Here is a 16352-nt window from a genome sequence, read left to right on the forward strand (position 1 = left end):
AGACAGTCACACTATTTATTGTAGTTCAAGCAAGTTGGATAATCAGAAGCTTTTTCCCAGGGTGGAAGAGTCAATTACTAGGGGGCATAGGTTTAAGGGGCAAGGTTTAAAGGAGATGTATGAGGCAAATTTTTTTTACACAGAGGGTGGTGGGTGCCTGCAACTCGCTGCCGGGGGAGGTAGTGGAAGCAGATACGATAGTGACTTTTAAGGGGTGTCTGGACAAATACATGAGTAGGATGGGAATAGAGGGAAGGGTAGGGGGTTTTAGTTCAGTCAGGCAGCATGGTCGGTGCAGGCTTGGAGGGCCGAAGGGCCTGTTCCTCTACTGTAATTTTCTTCGTTCAAATAAACTTACTTTAATAGTAAAAAGTAAAGTCCCAGATGACCAGAGGCTGTGACTGGTGGTGATTTTAACCTTTGGATCACCATGTCTCAGGCGAGAGGCAAGGTTGAGAGGGCTGGGCCTTCATGAATAACCTCAGCTGGTATGGTAATTGAACCCACACCTTCTTCGCTAACCAGCTGTCCAGCCAACTGAGTTAAAAACTAATAGTTACACTTTTATGCTAAAAATGAAGTCGAATCAAGGAATTAAAGGTTTGGGAAAAGGACAGGAAAGTGGATGAGATCAGCCTTGATCCTATTGAATGCCAGAGTAAAGCTCAAGGGGCCGAATGGCCTTCTCCTGTTCCTATTTATTATCTTAAATGAGTTGGTCAGCCCGATATAGACCAGTTTGTGAAGTGGACATTACAATGTGGTTATCCAAGTGGAAATCTATCCCCCAATCATGGACCAGGTTTGGTTACAGACATGTAAGCTTGCAGCCAGTTGAGTGTTTCTCCTATAACCCATCAAAATAATTAGGTATCAATTTGGAAAACCTGTTCTGTGCCCCTCACGCAGGTGCCTATCCCAACCAAAGATGTGACCAGAAATATACATTGCGAAGAAAAACATTTGGCAAAACGATTAACCCTCATTATGACTTGGGGAGACATGAGAGGAAATAAGGAACAGTGAGAGCAACAGAATGTCCACTCCAACTACCCCTCTTCCAGATCAGTGACCTCGATGAATCCTAGGATTGTGGGGGAGGAGTGGGGGGTGCTGTGGTGGCAAGGAAAAGAACGTGGTTATGTGGCCTTTTGGGGAACAAGAGAAAGAATGGTGGTTTGTCTTTCGAACTGAGGGGGTTAGATTTAAGAATGAGACTATTGAAGAACCAGGGAGTGTCTCAAAGAGGGGACGGGGGAGTTAGAACGCAGAAGTGACCACGCACTTTCAGGAAGTGATGGGCAGTTGAAGACCCACATATCACCTTTTAACACCAGCGCACGTTCATTCATCTCAAATGTTAACATACCTCTGGAAATCTGAAATCTCTATCCCACGGCTGGGGATACCGGGCGGAATTTTACAGTCGCGCTCGACCCAGGACTGGAAAATCACACCCGAGGTCAACAGACAAAGAACAAAGAACAATACAGCACAGGAACAGGCCCTTCGGCCCTCCAAGCCCGCGCCGCTCCCCGGTCCAGGATTGAATCCTGAATCCAGGATCCCCACCCAATTTTCCAGCCTATCTACATACCAATATCCTATCCACCGAGCTGTCCCTCACAGCTACGATGCTTTGTTCATTACAACCTATTAACTTACCCCCACCCCCCCATTCCAGACCATGTGATCTCCAGGGAGAGGCGAAAACCCAGAGTGAAAAACCCCAGGGCCAATATGGGGAAAAAAAAATCTGGGAAATTCCTCTCCGACCCCCTGAGGCGATCGAAACGAGTCCAGGAGATCACAATGGCCCCGATCGGAAAATGCTTCCCAACCCTAGTCATTTCCACTTCCACGAACACCATATGAATCCCCTGCCCCCGAGACAGGTTCCCAACTATCCGCAGTCTCACTCTGTACTGGCACCAGCAAGATGATCGTAGAATGAAGCCTTGAAACGAGAAACCAGGAACAATTAGCCCGCGCCGCTCCCTGGTCCAAACTAGATCACTCTTTTGTATCCCTCCATTCCCACTCCGTTCATATAGCTGTCTAGATAAGTCTTAAACGTTCCCAGTGTGTCCGCCTCCACCACCTTGCCCGGCAACACATTCCAGGCCCCCACGACCCTCTGTGTGAAATATGTCCTTCTGATATCTGTGTTAAACCTCCCCCCCTTCACCTTGAACCTATGACCCCTCGTGAACGTCACCACCGACCCGGGGAAAAGCTTCCCACCGTTCACCCTATCTATGCCTTTCATAATTTTATACACCTCTATTAAGTCTCCCCTCATCCTCCGTCTTTCCAAGGAGAACAACCCCAGTTTCCCCAATCTCTCCTCATAACCAAGCCCCTCCATACCAGGCAACATCCTGGTAAACCTCCTCTGTACTCTCTCCAAAGCCTCCACGTCCTTCTGGTAGTGTGGCGACCAGAACTGGACGCAGTATTCCAAATGCGGCCGAACCAACGTTCTATACATCTGCAACATCAGACCCCAACTTTTATACTCTATGCCCCGTCCTATAAAGGCAAGCATGCCATATGCCTTCTTCACCACCTTCTCCACCTGTGACGTCACCTTCAAAGATCTGTGGACTTGCACACCCAGGTCCCTCTGCGTCTCTACACCCTTTATGGTTCTTCCATTTATCGTGTAGATCTCGGAGTAGCAAAGCAGGCCGAGAGACGGTTATATTTTAACTTTTATTTCTTAGGAGTTACTGTGTTGGGGGCGGTGGTTTAATGAGCCTGCTACTGGAGACTGCCAGCTCACCCCCACTGGAACACACCAGTGGTCAACATGCACACAACATTAAATTAACTGCCTTTCGTCCTGACTAAAATGTACCGAGGGCTATTTAGAGGTGGTTCAACTCACCTACTTGAAGTCGATTTAGAAAGAAACACAAAATTAATTTTTGCTCAATAATAAATTGTTTGCTGCTACAAAGAAAGAGAAAAATCGGAAACCAGTGCAGTTCGGAGTAAATTTCGAGAGGTTATAGAAACAACGCAATGCCCGTATAGAAAATGTATAAAATAATCTCAGGAATTGTTTGTTTCCTGGTATGGGAACCACTGACCACTCCCCCCTCTCCCAACCATACAACCCCCCTTCCTTCCCCCCACCCTGCCCGGCCATACACCCTCACCCCCACATCATGTCCGAGCTTCCATTTAGGTAGCGACTTTTATGTTTTCCAGCATTTCAGTCAATGCCTACCTACACTACAAGTAGGTCAACGAACAAGCAAACAGTAGAAAGAGCAATCAGGCCAAATGGCCTCTTGAGCCTGTTCCACAAGTCAATGGGATCATTGTTCACCATCCACTCTCCCACCCCATCCCCATATCTCAATTCCCTGGATCTATGGGTCTTGATCTTGAACATAACGATGGAGCATTCACAACCATCTGGGGGCAGAAGTTTCGAGAGATTTACAAACCTATGGAGATGATGGAAGGAATTTAATGCCCCCTCCTCCCCAGTGCTGGGAGGGCCATTAAATTGGACAGGAAGGTGGGGGACTCGCACCAGTTAGGTTTGGGATGTGGAAAATTGAGAGTGTTCTTTCTGCCCCTTTGCTAAAAGACCCTTAAGTGGCACACATGGGCAAGCCACTGGTCTTATGGATTTCTACCAGAGAAGGAGGTGCTGAGCGTGAGGGTCTCTCCTGTTCAAGCACACGAGCAAGCCACTGGTCTTCTAGCCTTCAGCCAGAAAGGGGGGTCTCTCCTGTTCAGACACCCTGTCCCCAATGGAGTCCCAGCAATGGCCCCCCCACTTACCCATGTTCCATTGCCTCCCTCAATGTTCAAGCGCCTGGGCCTCCTGCAGTACCAGCGATGGCCACAGCTCCCAGCGGCACCGCTGGGACTTCAGAGTTACCAGCCTGTTGATCAGCTCGCAGCTTTTGGAGATGGGATCCTCGGCAGCCCAGAAGTGCCTGAATGGTGTTAAATCCCATTCTTTACGTCCTCAAGCCTTGCAATGCAGCTTGAACCTGTAACCTTCAGGGTCAGAGGGAAAAGAGTAACCAATGAACCAAACTCCAATATTGGACAAATGTACACATCATAAACTTATAACCAATACCATTCTTCAGCAATTGCGGCCATCAACTTTTTCAAAAGTTGATTAGTATTTTGCTAAGCTTATCTACTTATGTGTCACTCATGACATATTGATAAGCTGACAAGTGTAATTAAAAAGGTAATAAAAATACAGAAATCACATACAAAATAGTTTATTGGGAATTTAAAGGAATAAACTACAAATTCACCCCAAATTGGGATGCAAAAGCATGAAAGATGGAAGGGTTTTGGACATTACAAACCACAATATTGGGCAACGAAAAAAAAAACATTTGTATCACAGAAGAATTTAGCAATTTCTTTCCTCCATAAGAAAGGCTTGAGGCACAGTTACCAAAGAGAATATACAAGTGGATAATTAGGGCACACTGAAATGTATACAGTCAGTCATTAATCTTAACTGTGGAGGCAAAACAAAAATGTGTACAACCTTCTGGCATTGCAGACATCCATAATATCAGGAGAGGAAGTGACTCAACCAAGGTACTGCCCAGCTGCCTGTGGACCTGAACTGACCACAGCTGGTGTTGACCGCGGCAGAATCTTTGCTGGATGTTTATGCCAAAGAGAGTGGTCTTGACAGTAGCTTTGATGCTCCCGTTCCAATGCTATCGTGTGCACGCCATTCCTAGTACTTGAACCAGAAGCATCCACATTGAGCTTCGGAACAGGCCCAAATGGGAAGGCGGAAGAGGACGAGAAAGCAAGGGAACAAAAAAAAATACAGGTATATCGCAGATTCATAAACAGATAAAATGATTGGGAAAGGGCTAGGATAAAATGTGACACAGCAGGACAGTTTATTCTCTTTATACTCTGCTAAGCATGCTATTCAATGGCTTTCTCCCAACTTTGGGAAAGGAATCCAACTTTCTATTGATTCTCACACCCTGAAGATCCACAATATTGCCCAAATTAGTTACTTCTCAGGGAATAGCTGCACCCTTGACTGCTCTCCCCACAAAGGGGCAAAACACCAATGCGCATCATGCATGTTCCTAGGTGTTTAAAAGAAGTCACTGACCTCCATCCCTTCATTTTGGTCCATCTTGGAAATGTGAAGAGTTACTGGAAACTTAATGTAATAAAGGTTGGCAAGGGTCGACAGAACTACTGGCAGTGTCTCTGAACCCTCACGAGGGCGCTCCCGGGGAACGGGTTGCCACATCCCAATAGCAAGATCCAGTGCAATTTACCTTCAAAAGCCAATGACGACAGGGTTGGTAAGTGCGCTTGCGGACTCGATTCTGGCCAAGAAATACCCAGTTCGATCACTGTGCTGAACTGGCTGATTCCAGAGTTAGCAGTACCATTACAACAGACCTCGGGATTAAATTTGAGGTGTAGAGAAATAATAAGGTCGAGTCAGATGTCAGACAAGGACAGGATCTTGCACAGAGAGAGATGGGATCCTCCCAGGTCAAGTGGTCTTATGGGGGAACTCACTGGACAAGGACACACTGGGAAAAATACTATAAAGGAAGTTGTGTGGTACGGTGCATCTTCAAGGAGTCAGCATTTTGTTGAATGATGAGTTGCAGGGGTACTGGGGCAAGAAACAATAGGAAACAAAATAGCGCCATCATTGCTTTTCATGTTGTGGGTGGGTAAGGAAGGAAGGGAAGAGAAAGCGCATTAAATGGTAATATACACACCCATCGCTCTCAAATCCAGTGTCTGAATTGGAAGCATTAGGGTACATTACAGATTAGAGAATTAAAAAGCACCACCCTCCTGCCTGGGTGCTAACAGCACAGGACACACGGCCTACAACAGACAGGCTCCCTCATTGCAATATTTGTCCACTGACTCCAACCATGTCCAAAAGCAAAGACATCAAAAAGCCTTTTTTATAAAAAAAAAGAAAAAGCATTTTGATTCCCTTTCGAACAGCATCACACCGTCTTCCATTTTATTAACAATATTTTTCAATGCCTGCAGCCCTAATTTTGGAAAATATAGATGGAATAAATGTTCAGCCTCTAAATCCAACAGGACTCAAAATGGCTTCTGATCCTTCGGTTCAACACATGTGGGTTCCTTTCTGTTGGGCTGAGGGAGTATAGGCATCCACAGTGTGTTCACTAGCTCCTCAGCTGCTGGACAACAGTTACACCCACATGGGACATGGATATACAAACTACTCTTCACTGAATGGAATATATTGATGGTTCAACTCTTTTTATTTTGGATTTCTATGAACACTCTATATTTCATTTGTGGTCTACTGCACTAAGTGTAATCTCTGTGCTCTCCCTTTGCCTCCCCGGAGATTTACCTACAGCTTAGCCGAAAGATGGACTGCTCCAAAGCCGATGCCCGCGGTGTGGTAACCTGGGGTTTTGCACAGTAGTGTTAAGGGTGCACGGTAGAACCAGTTCTTGCTAGTTCAACAGCATCAAATCCATGAACGGCTCGAACTGTGAATGGGCAAATCCGACCTGGGCCCAAATTTTCAAAAGGGGCACCTCCTAGTCACATTTGAATGTCGGTCTATGGCAAGCTTACACTTAAAAACACATGCGGAGAGAAGGGCAATGGTTAGGAAAGAGAGGCGCGCGAACCAAGGTTTCGTGTTCTGCTCTGTCCTACGAAGGGGGAACGGCGCACCATAAAGTGACGCTATAAATATGTTTTAGAGCCTAACTCACCGGGACAATACTAGGACACAAGGTTTCGCTGCCGTAAAGACCTTCTCCGATCCGAGGGGCCGATGGGGAGTTACCGCTCACTTAAAAATTGAGTGATTTCATATTCTTCCCTACCCAATGAGCAAACCCAATGATGGAGTTGGAAAGTTACAGATAACAAAAATGGACAAAGTGAGGAGGGGGTGGGGAAATGTACAATGAATGTTACCCTTAAACATTAACATTAAATCTGGAGTTAGCTGGACTGAGTAGAGAAACCCTTCCTCTTTTGGGTGAGCATCCGCTGTTTTGGTCTACTCATATATCCTCTTTCGTCAAAGCAAGTCAAAGTCCAATTTCACCACCCACGTCAAGGCCACATCAGATCGTCTTCCAGCGAGGACAAAGACTCCATGAAAAGTGATCCTTGGGTAATATGGTTCACCGATCCAGGTTCAAGGTCTCTTCTCAAGGTTAAAAGGCAATCCCTCCCCCATTTTCCCGCCATCCCATCTCCACCGATAAAGAACGGAATCCTCAGTAAATTACTTCATACACCGTGGCCTTCTTGTCCCCTGAGCCGGTAACAACATATTGGTCGTCGACGGAGATGTCACAGCATAGCACAGACGATGATTCTTTGGACTGAAAGGGAAAAAAAAGTCACCACCAGCAATAATAGCAACAGTTTTAAAAAATTTATAGAATCATAGAATCCTACAGTGCAGAAGGAGGCCATTCGAGTCTGCACTGACCAGAAACCCACCCAGGCCCTATCCCCATTTACCCTAGCTAGTCCCCCTGACACTAAGGGGCAATTTAGCATGGCCAACCCACCTAATCAGCACATCTTATATTGTACCTCTAATGTAATAAAATGTCCCAAGTCACTTAAAGAGAGGCCAGCTAAACAGAAAATTCAGAGGAGCCCTAGGCAGTGATGTAGCACAATACAATATTATGGGTGGCACAGTGGCAGAGTGGTTAGCACTGCTGCCTCACAGTGCCAGGGACCCAGGTTCAATTCCGGCTTTGGGTGACTGTGTGTGTGGGGTTTGTACATTCTCCCCGTGTTGGCGTGGGTTTCCTCCGGGTGCTCCGGTTTCCTTGCACAGCGTGGTGGCTAGGTTGATTGGCCGTGACAAATTGATCCTTAGTGTCAGGGTAAATATGGGCCTACAGGGATAAGAGCCGGGTGGGATTGTTGTTGGTGCAGACCCGATGGGCCAAATAGCCTCCTTCTGCACTGTAAGGATTCTATGATTCTAATATTTAAGCTTTAACTGTAACTGAATGGCTTAACCAACTGAATTCCTTTTGTATGAAGGCGTCACCTCTTGACTAGGATATGGTCCCACAGGCATTGGCAGCCATGACAGTGCCTTGCTGAAACACCCATATATTCCATGCCCGAGACGGGACAGTGAGCATTGTTGGGCCATTCCACCCAACGACAGACTCGCCTTGCCAGAAACCTGCCGCGTACCTTGCACAGCTTTACCATCAGAAACCACTGAACTAGAATCGGGATTGGGAATCGGGATTGGGAGTGCTGCTCAGTCCCGCCTCTCCTAGTCAAAAGCCAGCGAGACAGATTGCAGCAGTACTGCCGTTCCTCCAGCTGAGATAGTTCAGTCAAGCTACTGTTCCACCAAAGTGCCAGGACAGGCAGAGTGGGCCGAACAGCCACCTTTTGTACTCAGAGCCACTATAAACTCAGCACTGACCATGGATCAAATCCGGGGTCCATTGTACACGGCTTTGGACCGCTTGAAAAGTGCGTGCAAGTGTGATGGGTTAATAGAATAGATATGCTAATGAGCATTGCAAATTCTGATGCATCTGCGACATTAGCAGTCAAATGCCGGTGAGTGACCCTGTACCCCCCACCAGTCCCCTGACTGAGATCAACCAACTGAGAACTGAATGGGGATATAGTCTGGAAACTCGTTAGCTAACACGGTTTTCTCAAGTAGATAAATGCATCACATTGCACGGGCCCAAGATACACAATGAAGGCTCGGCTCCTGAAAGAGCAAATCTTTTTTCTTTATTCAGTCGGGAGGCAAGGGCGTCGCTGGCTAGGCCACCATTTATTGCCCATCCCTAGTTGCCCTTGAGAAGGTGGTGCTGAGCTGCCTTCTTAAACTGCTGATACAACTGGGTGGCTCGCTAGGCCATTTCAGAGGGCAGTTGAGAGTCAACCACATTGCTGTGGTTCTGGATTCACACGGAGGCCAGACCAGGTAAGGAAGGCAGATTTCCTTCCCTAAAGGACATCAATGAACCAGATGGGTTTTTCCAACAATCAACAATGATTTCATGGTCATCAGTAGATTCTTAATTCCAGATTGTTTTTGACCGAATTCAAATTCCACCACCTGCCGTGGTGGGATTCGAATCCAGGTCCCCAGAACATTAGCTGAGTTTCTGGATTAATAGTCGAGCGATTATACCATTAGGGAGGAATGCTTTGTTTTTAGTTTTGCAAGTGTGGAACATACAGGTCATCACTCTGCCTCAAACAACACGTGCGTGTTTGAATGATTCACTTGAAAACTTAAAACATTTCCCTTCGTTAACCCCAAGACTACTTCTAAAAAGAATATGCAAAACATTCTTCAGGGACTGAAAGAATCCAATCATGTCATTTTACACAAGGTACGCTCCACAAGGTGGTTAATCCTGCAGTCTGTAATTGTCCTTTCGATTGCCTCAATAGAAGCACCTTCATGATCTAAGGGTTCACGCATGAGTTTAAAGTTTGTTTATTAATCACAAGTAGGCTGACATTAACACTACAATGAAATTACTGTGAAAATCCCCGAGTCACCACACTCCGGCACCTGTTCGGGTACACAGAGGGAGAATTTAGCACGGCCAATGCACCTAACCAGCACGTCTTTCGGACTGTGGTAGGAAACCAGAGCACCCAGAGAAAATCCACGCAGACACGGGGAGACCGTGCAGTCTCTGCACAGACAGTGACCCAAGCCGGGAATCGAGCCTGGGTCCCTGGCGCTGTGAGGCAGCAGTGCTAACCACCGTCACCACTGTGCGAGAACAAAAGTAGACGAGAAAGGAGGGTAAAATAAATCAGTCAGGATAAAACTGGGCAAGAATATATCAACCAAGGGCACATGAGCACATCTGTGCAAGTTTCAACTGCAACATCAGCACAATGCATCCTGAAAACCTTTTATGAATAAGCATATGCCAAACTTCCCTGACTATCGTGCCCATGATTTGTCTGTTCCCCTTCAGTTCCTCTCGCATGAGCTACAAATCAATCGACAGACATTTTTAGCCAGGGAGAAAATAGTATCTCAAATCATCAGGTCTAAGATGCATCCCTGGCAAGCATTGCCAGTTAAAATCCTCCTCTTACCTGGAATATACTTGCTCCATATGGTACTCTCCACGCATTTAGAAGGTTGTCTTTCCCAGTGCTTACAAACCATTTACCTGAAAAGGAGACGGAGAATGTCAGCACACAAATGGTTTTCATTTTGAATACTCTGCCCCACAGCCCTCTTCGACATCAGACGCCCCTTTGTGAATCACAGATAGGGGCGGCACGGTGGCACACTGGATAGCTCTGCGGCCTCACAGCACCAGGGACCCGGGTTCAATTCCAGCCTCGGGCCACTGTCTGTGTGGAGTTTGCACGTTCTCCCCCGGGTCTGCGTGGGTTTCCTCCCACAGTCCAAAGATGTGCGTGTTAGGTGGATTGGCCGTGCTAAATTGATCCTTTGTGTCAGGGGGACCAGCTAGGGTAAATGCATGGGGTTATGGGGATAGGGCCTGGGTGAGATTGTGCCCCTTGGGCCGAATGGCCTCCTTCTGCACTGTAGGATTCTATGATTCTATAGGGCAATTCTGCATTTGTCCTTCCCTGGCTCACTTCGTTCTTTTTTTGTTTAAAACCAATCACATTAACGCAGTGGGGGTTGGCCAAGAGGAGTTACCAAGCCTGACAACAAGAAAGAGTTGGACATCAGCAGGAATGGTCTTTAACCCAGGTCATTACAACACTGCGCACAGTCATTCACCTCCCTCACATTTTCTCTCAAGGAACCAACAGTCCTCAGTTTACACACAACCTGCTTGATGGAAGAACAGATTTCATTGATGTTAAATTGGTCGCTTTAAAAAGGTCCTCACGGCAATGATGCTTTCATCTCTTCTCTCAACTCCCCATATTGGTCATTTGTAGTGACTCCCGGCCTCATTGTTAAACCAAGTGAGAGATAACGACACACTTTACTCTCAGGCTAATGGCATCCACGTAATAGGAGAAAAGCCCAGTGCAACTTATTCACCCTCTTCCTGGTGGAAGCTGTAAGAATTGGAAAGCGCAGAACACCAGCTTAACATCCAGATACATCTCCAGTCTATCCGGGGCCACCATTCTGATCAAGAATCTCTAGTGCAGTTACACAGTTGTTCAGAATGCAATCGCTGATCTACACCAGAGTTACATTTCAAGCAGGCTGATTGTTTTAAGAGAAAGGGATCTTAGACCATAAGATAAGGGCGGCACGGCACCATAAGGGCGGCACGGTAGCACAGTGGTTAGCACTGCTGCTTCACAGCTCCAGGGACCTGGGTTCGATTCCCGGCTTGGGTCACTGTCTGTGTGGAGTTTGCACGTTCTCCCCGTGTCGGCGTGGGTTTCCTCCTGGTGCTCCGGTTTCCTCCCACAGTCCAAAGATGTGCGGGTTAGGTTGATTGGCCATGCTAAATTGCCCCTTAGAGTTCTGAGATGCGTAGGTTAGAGGGATTAGTGGGTAAATATGTAGGGATATGGGGCTAGGGCCTGGGTGGGATTATGGTCGGTGCAGACTCGATGGGCCAAATGGCCTCCTTCTGCACTGTAGGGTTTCTATGATTCTATATAGGAGCAGAATTAGGCCATTGAGTCCATCGAGTCTGCTCTGCCATTCGATCATGGCTGATATGTTGCTCAAAACCATTCTCCTGCCATTCCCTTGTAACCTTTGATTGCCAATCAAGAACGTATCCATCTCTGTCTTAAACACACTCAATGACCTGGTCTGCACAGCCTTCCGTGGCACTGAGTTCCACAGATTCGCCACACTTTAGCTGAAGAAATTCCTCCTCATCTCAGTTGTAAAGGGTCGTTCCTTTACTCTGAGCTGTGCCCTCGGATCCTAGTCTCTCCTACTAATGGAAACATCTTCCCCTTGCCCACTCTACCCAGGCCTTTCAGTATTCTGTAAGTTTCAATGAGGTCCCTCCTCATCCTTCTAAACTCCGTCTTGAAGATTACTAGTGGCTCTGTTTGGGGATGTCACGTAAACGTTAATATCAGACATCAATTAATGTTATGCTCATAGCATCGTCTGCTGGGGGCGATGGAATCCGGAGATTACTAAATTGCTTTTAATATCGTCTAGATCCAGCTACATTCAGCTGGAGGGCAAAATCTTTTTTTTTCTCCCACCCCCAAGTTATGCTTCAAGAATGGTTCTGCATGTTTGACCCTCACTCAAACCTCTGTCCTTGCACAATGTTTGATTATACTCATCCAGGACTCTTTGGTCCCTGGGGGCCAACTTCACGTCCCAGCCACAGCTGGAACGGGCAGCCTGAGAGGAGGCCCCATCCTACTCACCTCCCTCAATCTGGCTCCTGGACAAGATCTAGCTCAACAATAACAGAAACACAAAATGCTGGATAAACTCAGCAGGTCATGCAGCGTCCATGGCGAGAGAGAAACACCGTTTTCCCTCAACAATGCCCAACTCATTCTCGGCCTTGAATGAAAGCAAATTACTGCGGATGCTGGAAACTGAAACCAAAAGAGAAAATGCTGGAAAATCTCGGCTAGTCTGGCAGCATCTGTAAGGAGAGAAAAGAGCTGACGTTTCGAGTCCAGATGGAACCTTTGGAGGGTCACCTGGACTCGAAACGTCAGCTCATTTCACTCCTTACAGATGCTGCCAGACCAGCTGAGATTTTCCAACATTTTCTCTTTTGATTTCATTCTTGGCTTTGTTACGGTTTGGAAAATGCAATGTATAAAACTGCACACTGCAGTTAATATTGCAGACCAGAGTAAATCGAGGAGTTTGATGGATTAGGTTCCTAATGATTGGAGGTAATGGAGCTTCTCTTTTCCAGAACATGAAAGAGTGCAGCCAATTACAATACAACATTTCCCTTTTAGTATCATTCTTAATCTTTGGCAAGATTTATCTAGTTGTGACCAACATCAACAGTTGAAGGGGGCAAAGCAATTTTCTTCTTCCAAAGGCCCTTAACACCAAAGCGCTGGTAGCGATGAGAACAAAGAACAATGAAAAGTACAGCACAGGAACAGGCCCTTCAGCCCTCCAACCCCGTGCTGATCAACAAGCCCTAACTAAACTAAAGAAAAAAACCTTCTGCCCTTACTTGGTCCGTATCCCTCTATTCCCTCCCTATTCATGTACCCATCCACATACCTCTTAAAAGGTTGCACTACGTGGATGGCAACATAGATACCAAAAATAAAAGGTGGCCAATGTTTTCTGGCTACTGGAGAGCTGAGCAGCTTTGAGGACAGTGCCCAGTAACTTATCTGGACCTTCCTCAGCCAGCGGGGAATGGAAAACCATCCACTGCTGACTACGATCACTTGCCCACCTCCTTCCCTCCTCTCCCTTCACCCATCAACTGTAACCCCTCAGCAGTATAGGCCCCCCCCCACTCCTGGTATTTTCTCATCGAACCCCACTGTCTGTCCGTCTCCTTTAAGGCTCACACGGAAACCTCAGCCTACGGTTCAGCTTTTGATCAAGACTTCCTCTTGTCTTCTGATTCAGCATCTATTTCTTCCCTTAGATCTCTGAAGTGGATTTGAATGTTTTGTCTACAGTTAAGACTGTGTAGAAATACGAGGTCTTATCCTTGTGCAGAAGATACAAACAATGCAGCACATCCACACACAACAGCCATTTTCAAACATTTTCTAAGATGCTCCTCCGATTCTGGGCCACTGGTTCTTAAATTGATACCAGCGGTTGCCGTGTCCCCAGCTGCCCAGACCCGAAATTTTGGAATTCTCTCCCTAATCCTCTCAGTTTATCTCTACCTCTCTCCCCTCCTTTACAACATCCCTCAACACCTACTCATGGTCAATTGTTTCTTCATCTGTTCCAATATCTCCTTTTTAAAATTTGTTCATGGGATGTGGACGTAACTGCATTTATTGTCCATCCCCAAGGGCATTTAAGAGTCAACCATATTGCTGTGAGTCTGGAGTCACGTGTAGGCCAGACCAGGTACAATACAATCCTACATACAATCCCTACAGTGCAGAAGGAGGCCCATCAAGTCTGCACTGACACAATCCCACCTAGGCCCCATTCCCCGTAACCCCACACATTTACCCTGCTAATCCCCCTGATGCTAGGGTCATGACCAATCAATCTAACCCAACACATCTTTGGACTGTGGGAGGAAACCAGAGCACTCGGAGGAAACCCACACAGACACGGGGAGAAAGTGCAAACTCCACACAGACAGTGACTCGAGGCTAGAATTGAACCCGGATCCCTGGTGCTGTGAGGCAGCGGTGCTAACCACCGTGACACCCACAGGTAAGGATGGCAGATTTCTTCCCCTGAAGGACATTCGTGAACCAGATGGGTTTTTACAACAATTGTGTTGGTCATCGGTAGACTTTTGATTCCAGATTTTTATTGAATTCAAATCTCACCATTGGCCATAGTGGGATTCGAACCCAGCTCCCCAAAGCATTACCCTAGGTCTCTAGGATACTAAGCCAGTGACAATACCACTGCCTCTCCTTAAATGGCTCGATGAAAAATTTTCTCTGATTGCACCTCTGTGATGTTCCTTGGAACATATCACCTTGCTAAAAAAAGCATTATAGAGATACAAGTTGTTGTCTTGTGAATTTGATAATGCAGGAATGATGAGGCAGTGAGCTATGCTTCAATTTTAAGCTACAACGTCTCAAAAACTACTTTCCTGTGTGACAGAAATTCATCACCGTTACCTCCCCCACTTTCTCAGTATCGCTGCTTCCATCCCATCTGCCTGAGCAGCAAAATGCACAGAGGCAAAACAAAATGCTGTTTAAAAGCTCCAGCCCGACCAATAACCTTCGAGCCCAAACACAATCCGGCCATTTCCCAACAAAGTTCAAAGTACAACTGGACTGCGTCATTTAAAAGAAGGCAAGGAATCTCATTGCTCCTGGCTGCATTTCAACATTTTATTTTGTGAAATAAATGACCAAAGTTCCCTTCATGCTTATTAGGCTCATAAGACATGAATGGAGGAGCTGGAATGGGCCATTTGGGCCCACTCTGCCATCCGACAAGGCGCTATCCCCATATCCCTCAAATTTGAATTTGGGGCGGCACGGTGGCACAATGCTTAGCACTGCTGCCTCACAGCGCCAGGGAACCTGGGTTCAATTCCCGGCTTGGGTCATTGTCTATGTGGAGTTTGCATGTTCCCCCCATGTCTGCGTGGGTTTCCTCCGGGTGCTCCGGTTTTCTCCCACAGTCCAAAGGTGTGCGGGTTAGGTGGATTGGCCACGCTAAATTGCCTCATAGTGTCAGGGGGACTAGCTAAGGTAAATGCATGGGGTTATAGGGACTGGGTCTAGGTAGGATTGTGGTCGATGCAGACTCAATGGGCTGAATGGCCTCCTTCTGCACTGTAGGGATTCTATGATTCGATGAATTAATCCCCTTTGTATCCCAAAACATTTAGGGTGGCACGGTGGCTAGCAGTGGTTAGCACTACTGCCTCACAGCTCCAGGGATTCAGGTTCAATTCCGGCCTCGGGTTACTAACTGTGTGGAGTTTGCACGTTTCCCCTCCCCCCGTGTCTGTGTGGGTTTCCCCCGGGTGCTCCAGTTTCCACCCACAGTCCAAAGATGTGCAGGTTAAATTGATTGCTCATGCCACTTAGAGTCAGGGCGATTAGCAGGGTAAATACATGGGGTTACGGGGATAGGGCCTGGGTGGGACGGTTGTTGGTTCAGGCTTGATGGGCCAAATGGCCTCTTTCTGCACTGTAGGGATTCTATGATTTGTCAGTCTCAACATTACCATTTGTCAAACAGCGAGTCTCAAAACATATTAACTCGAAATGTTTGGGTGGAACCAAATTCAAATCAGCCAATGGCTTAATGGAGAAATTGCTTATAAAATTGCAATTGGCTCAGCGCGGAAGGGAACAGAGCGTCCCTCACCGCTGAGCGTAACTGCGGGAGAGGTGCAGGATGGGAGATAAACAAGAATGTGAAGCAATTCTGCAAACATAATTATATATAATTAATTAACCTGAAGTGTACAATTAATTAAATTACTGGGCCATGCATAGCCTTTGGCCCTTCAGCAATTTTAAATCCAATGACCTTTTTAAACGACAGTTGAAAGAAAAATGCTTTACACAAATGAAATAAACAGAGTGCAGTAAATATATAATTGCCTAAAACAGAATTAACGACAAATAGCTTGCGGGCAATATCAGTCAAGGATCTTCCTATTTACAGACAGTCCCCTCATTCTAATGTGGAAGAATTAGCTTTTGTGAAACTAGGATGTTTGTTTTGTACACTGGAATGA

At 46.6% G+C, this 16352-nt stretch overlaps 1 protein-coding gene across 2 annotated transcripts in view; it reads right to left on the minus strand.

The window, feature by feature from the left end:
* Positions 1 to 4249: 4249 nt before the first annotated feature.
* LOC144479507 (transducin-like enhancer protein 1) overlaps positions 4250 to 16352 on the minus strand; it is a 230071-nt gene continuing 217968 nt past the window's right edge. For both annotated transcript variants that reach the window (XM_078198239.1, XM_078198240.1), the window contains 2 exons: positions 10126 to 10202; positions 4250 to 7382 (listed from right to left, as the gene is read on the minus strand). In XM_078198239.1, coding sequence (XP_078054365.1) covers positions 7275 to 7382; positions 10126 to 10202 — 185 coding nt within the window. In that variant the 3' untranslated portion in view covers positions 4250 to 7274. The remainder of the gene's footprint in view (positions 7383 to 10125; positions 10203 to 16352) is intronic.

This window comes from Mustelus asterias, chromosome 26 (genome assembly GCF_964213995.1).
Source record: "Mustelus asterias chromosome 26, sMusAst1.hap1.1, whole genome shotgun sequence".
Taxonomy (NCBI): Eukaryota; Metazoa; Chordata; class Chondrichthyes; order Carcharhiniformes; family Triakidae; genus Mustelus; species Mustelus asterias.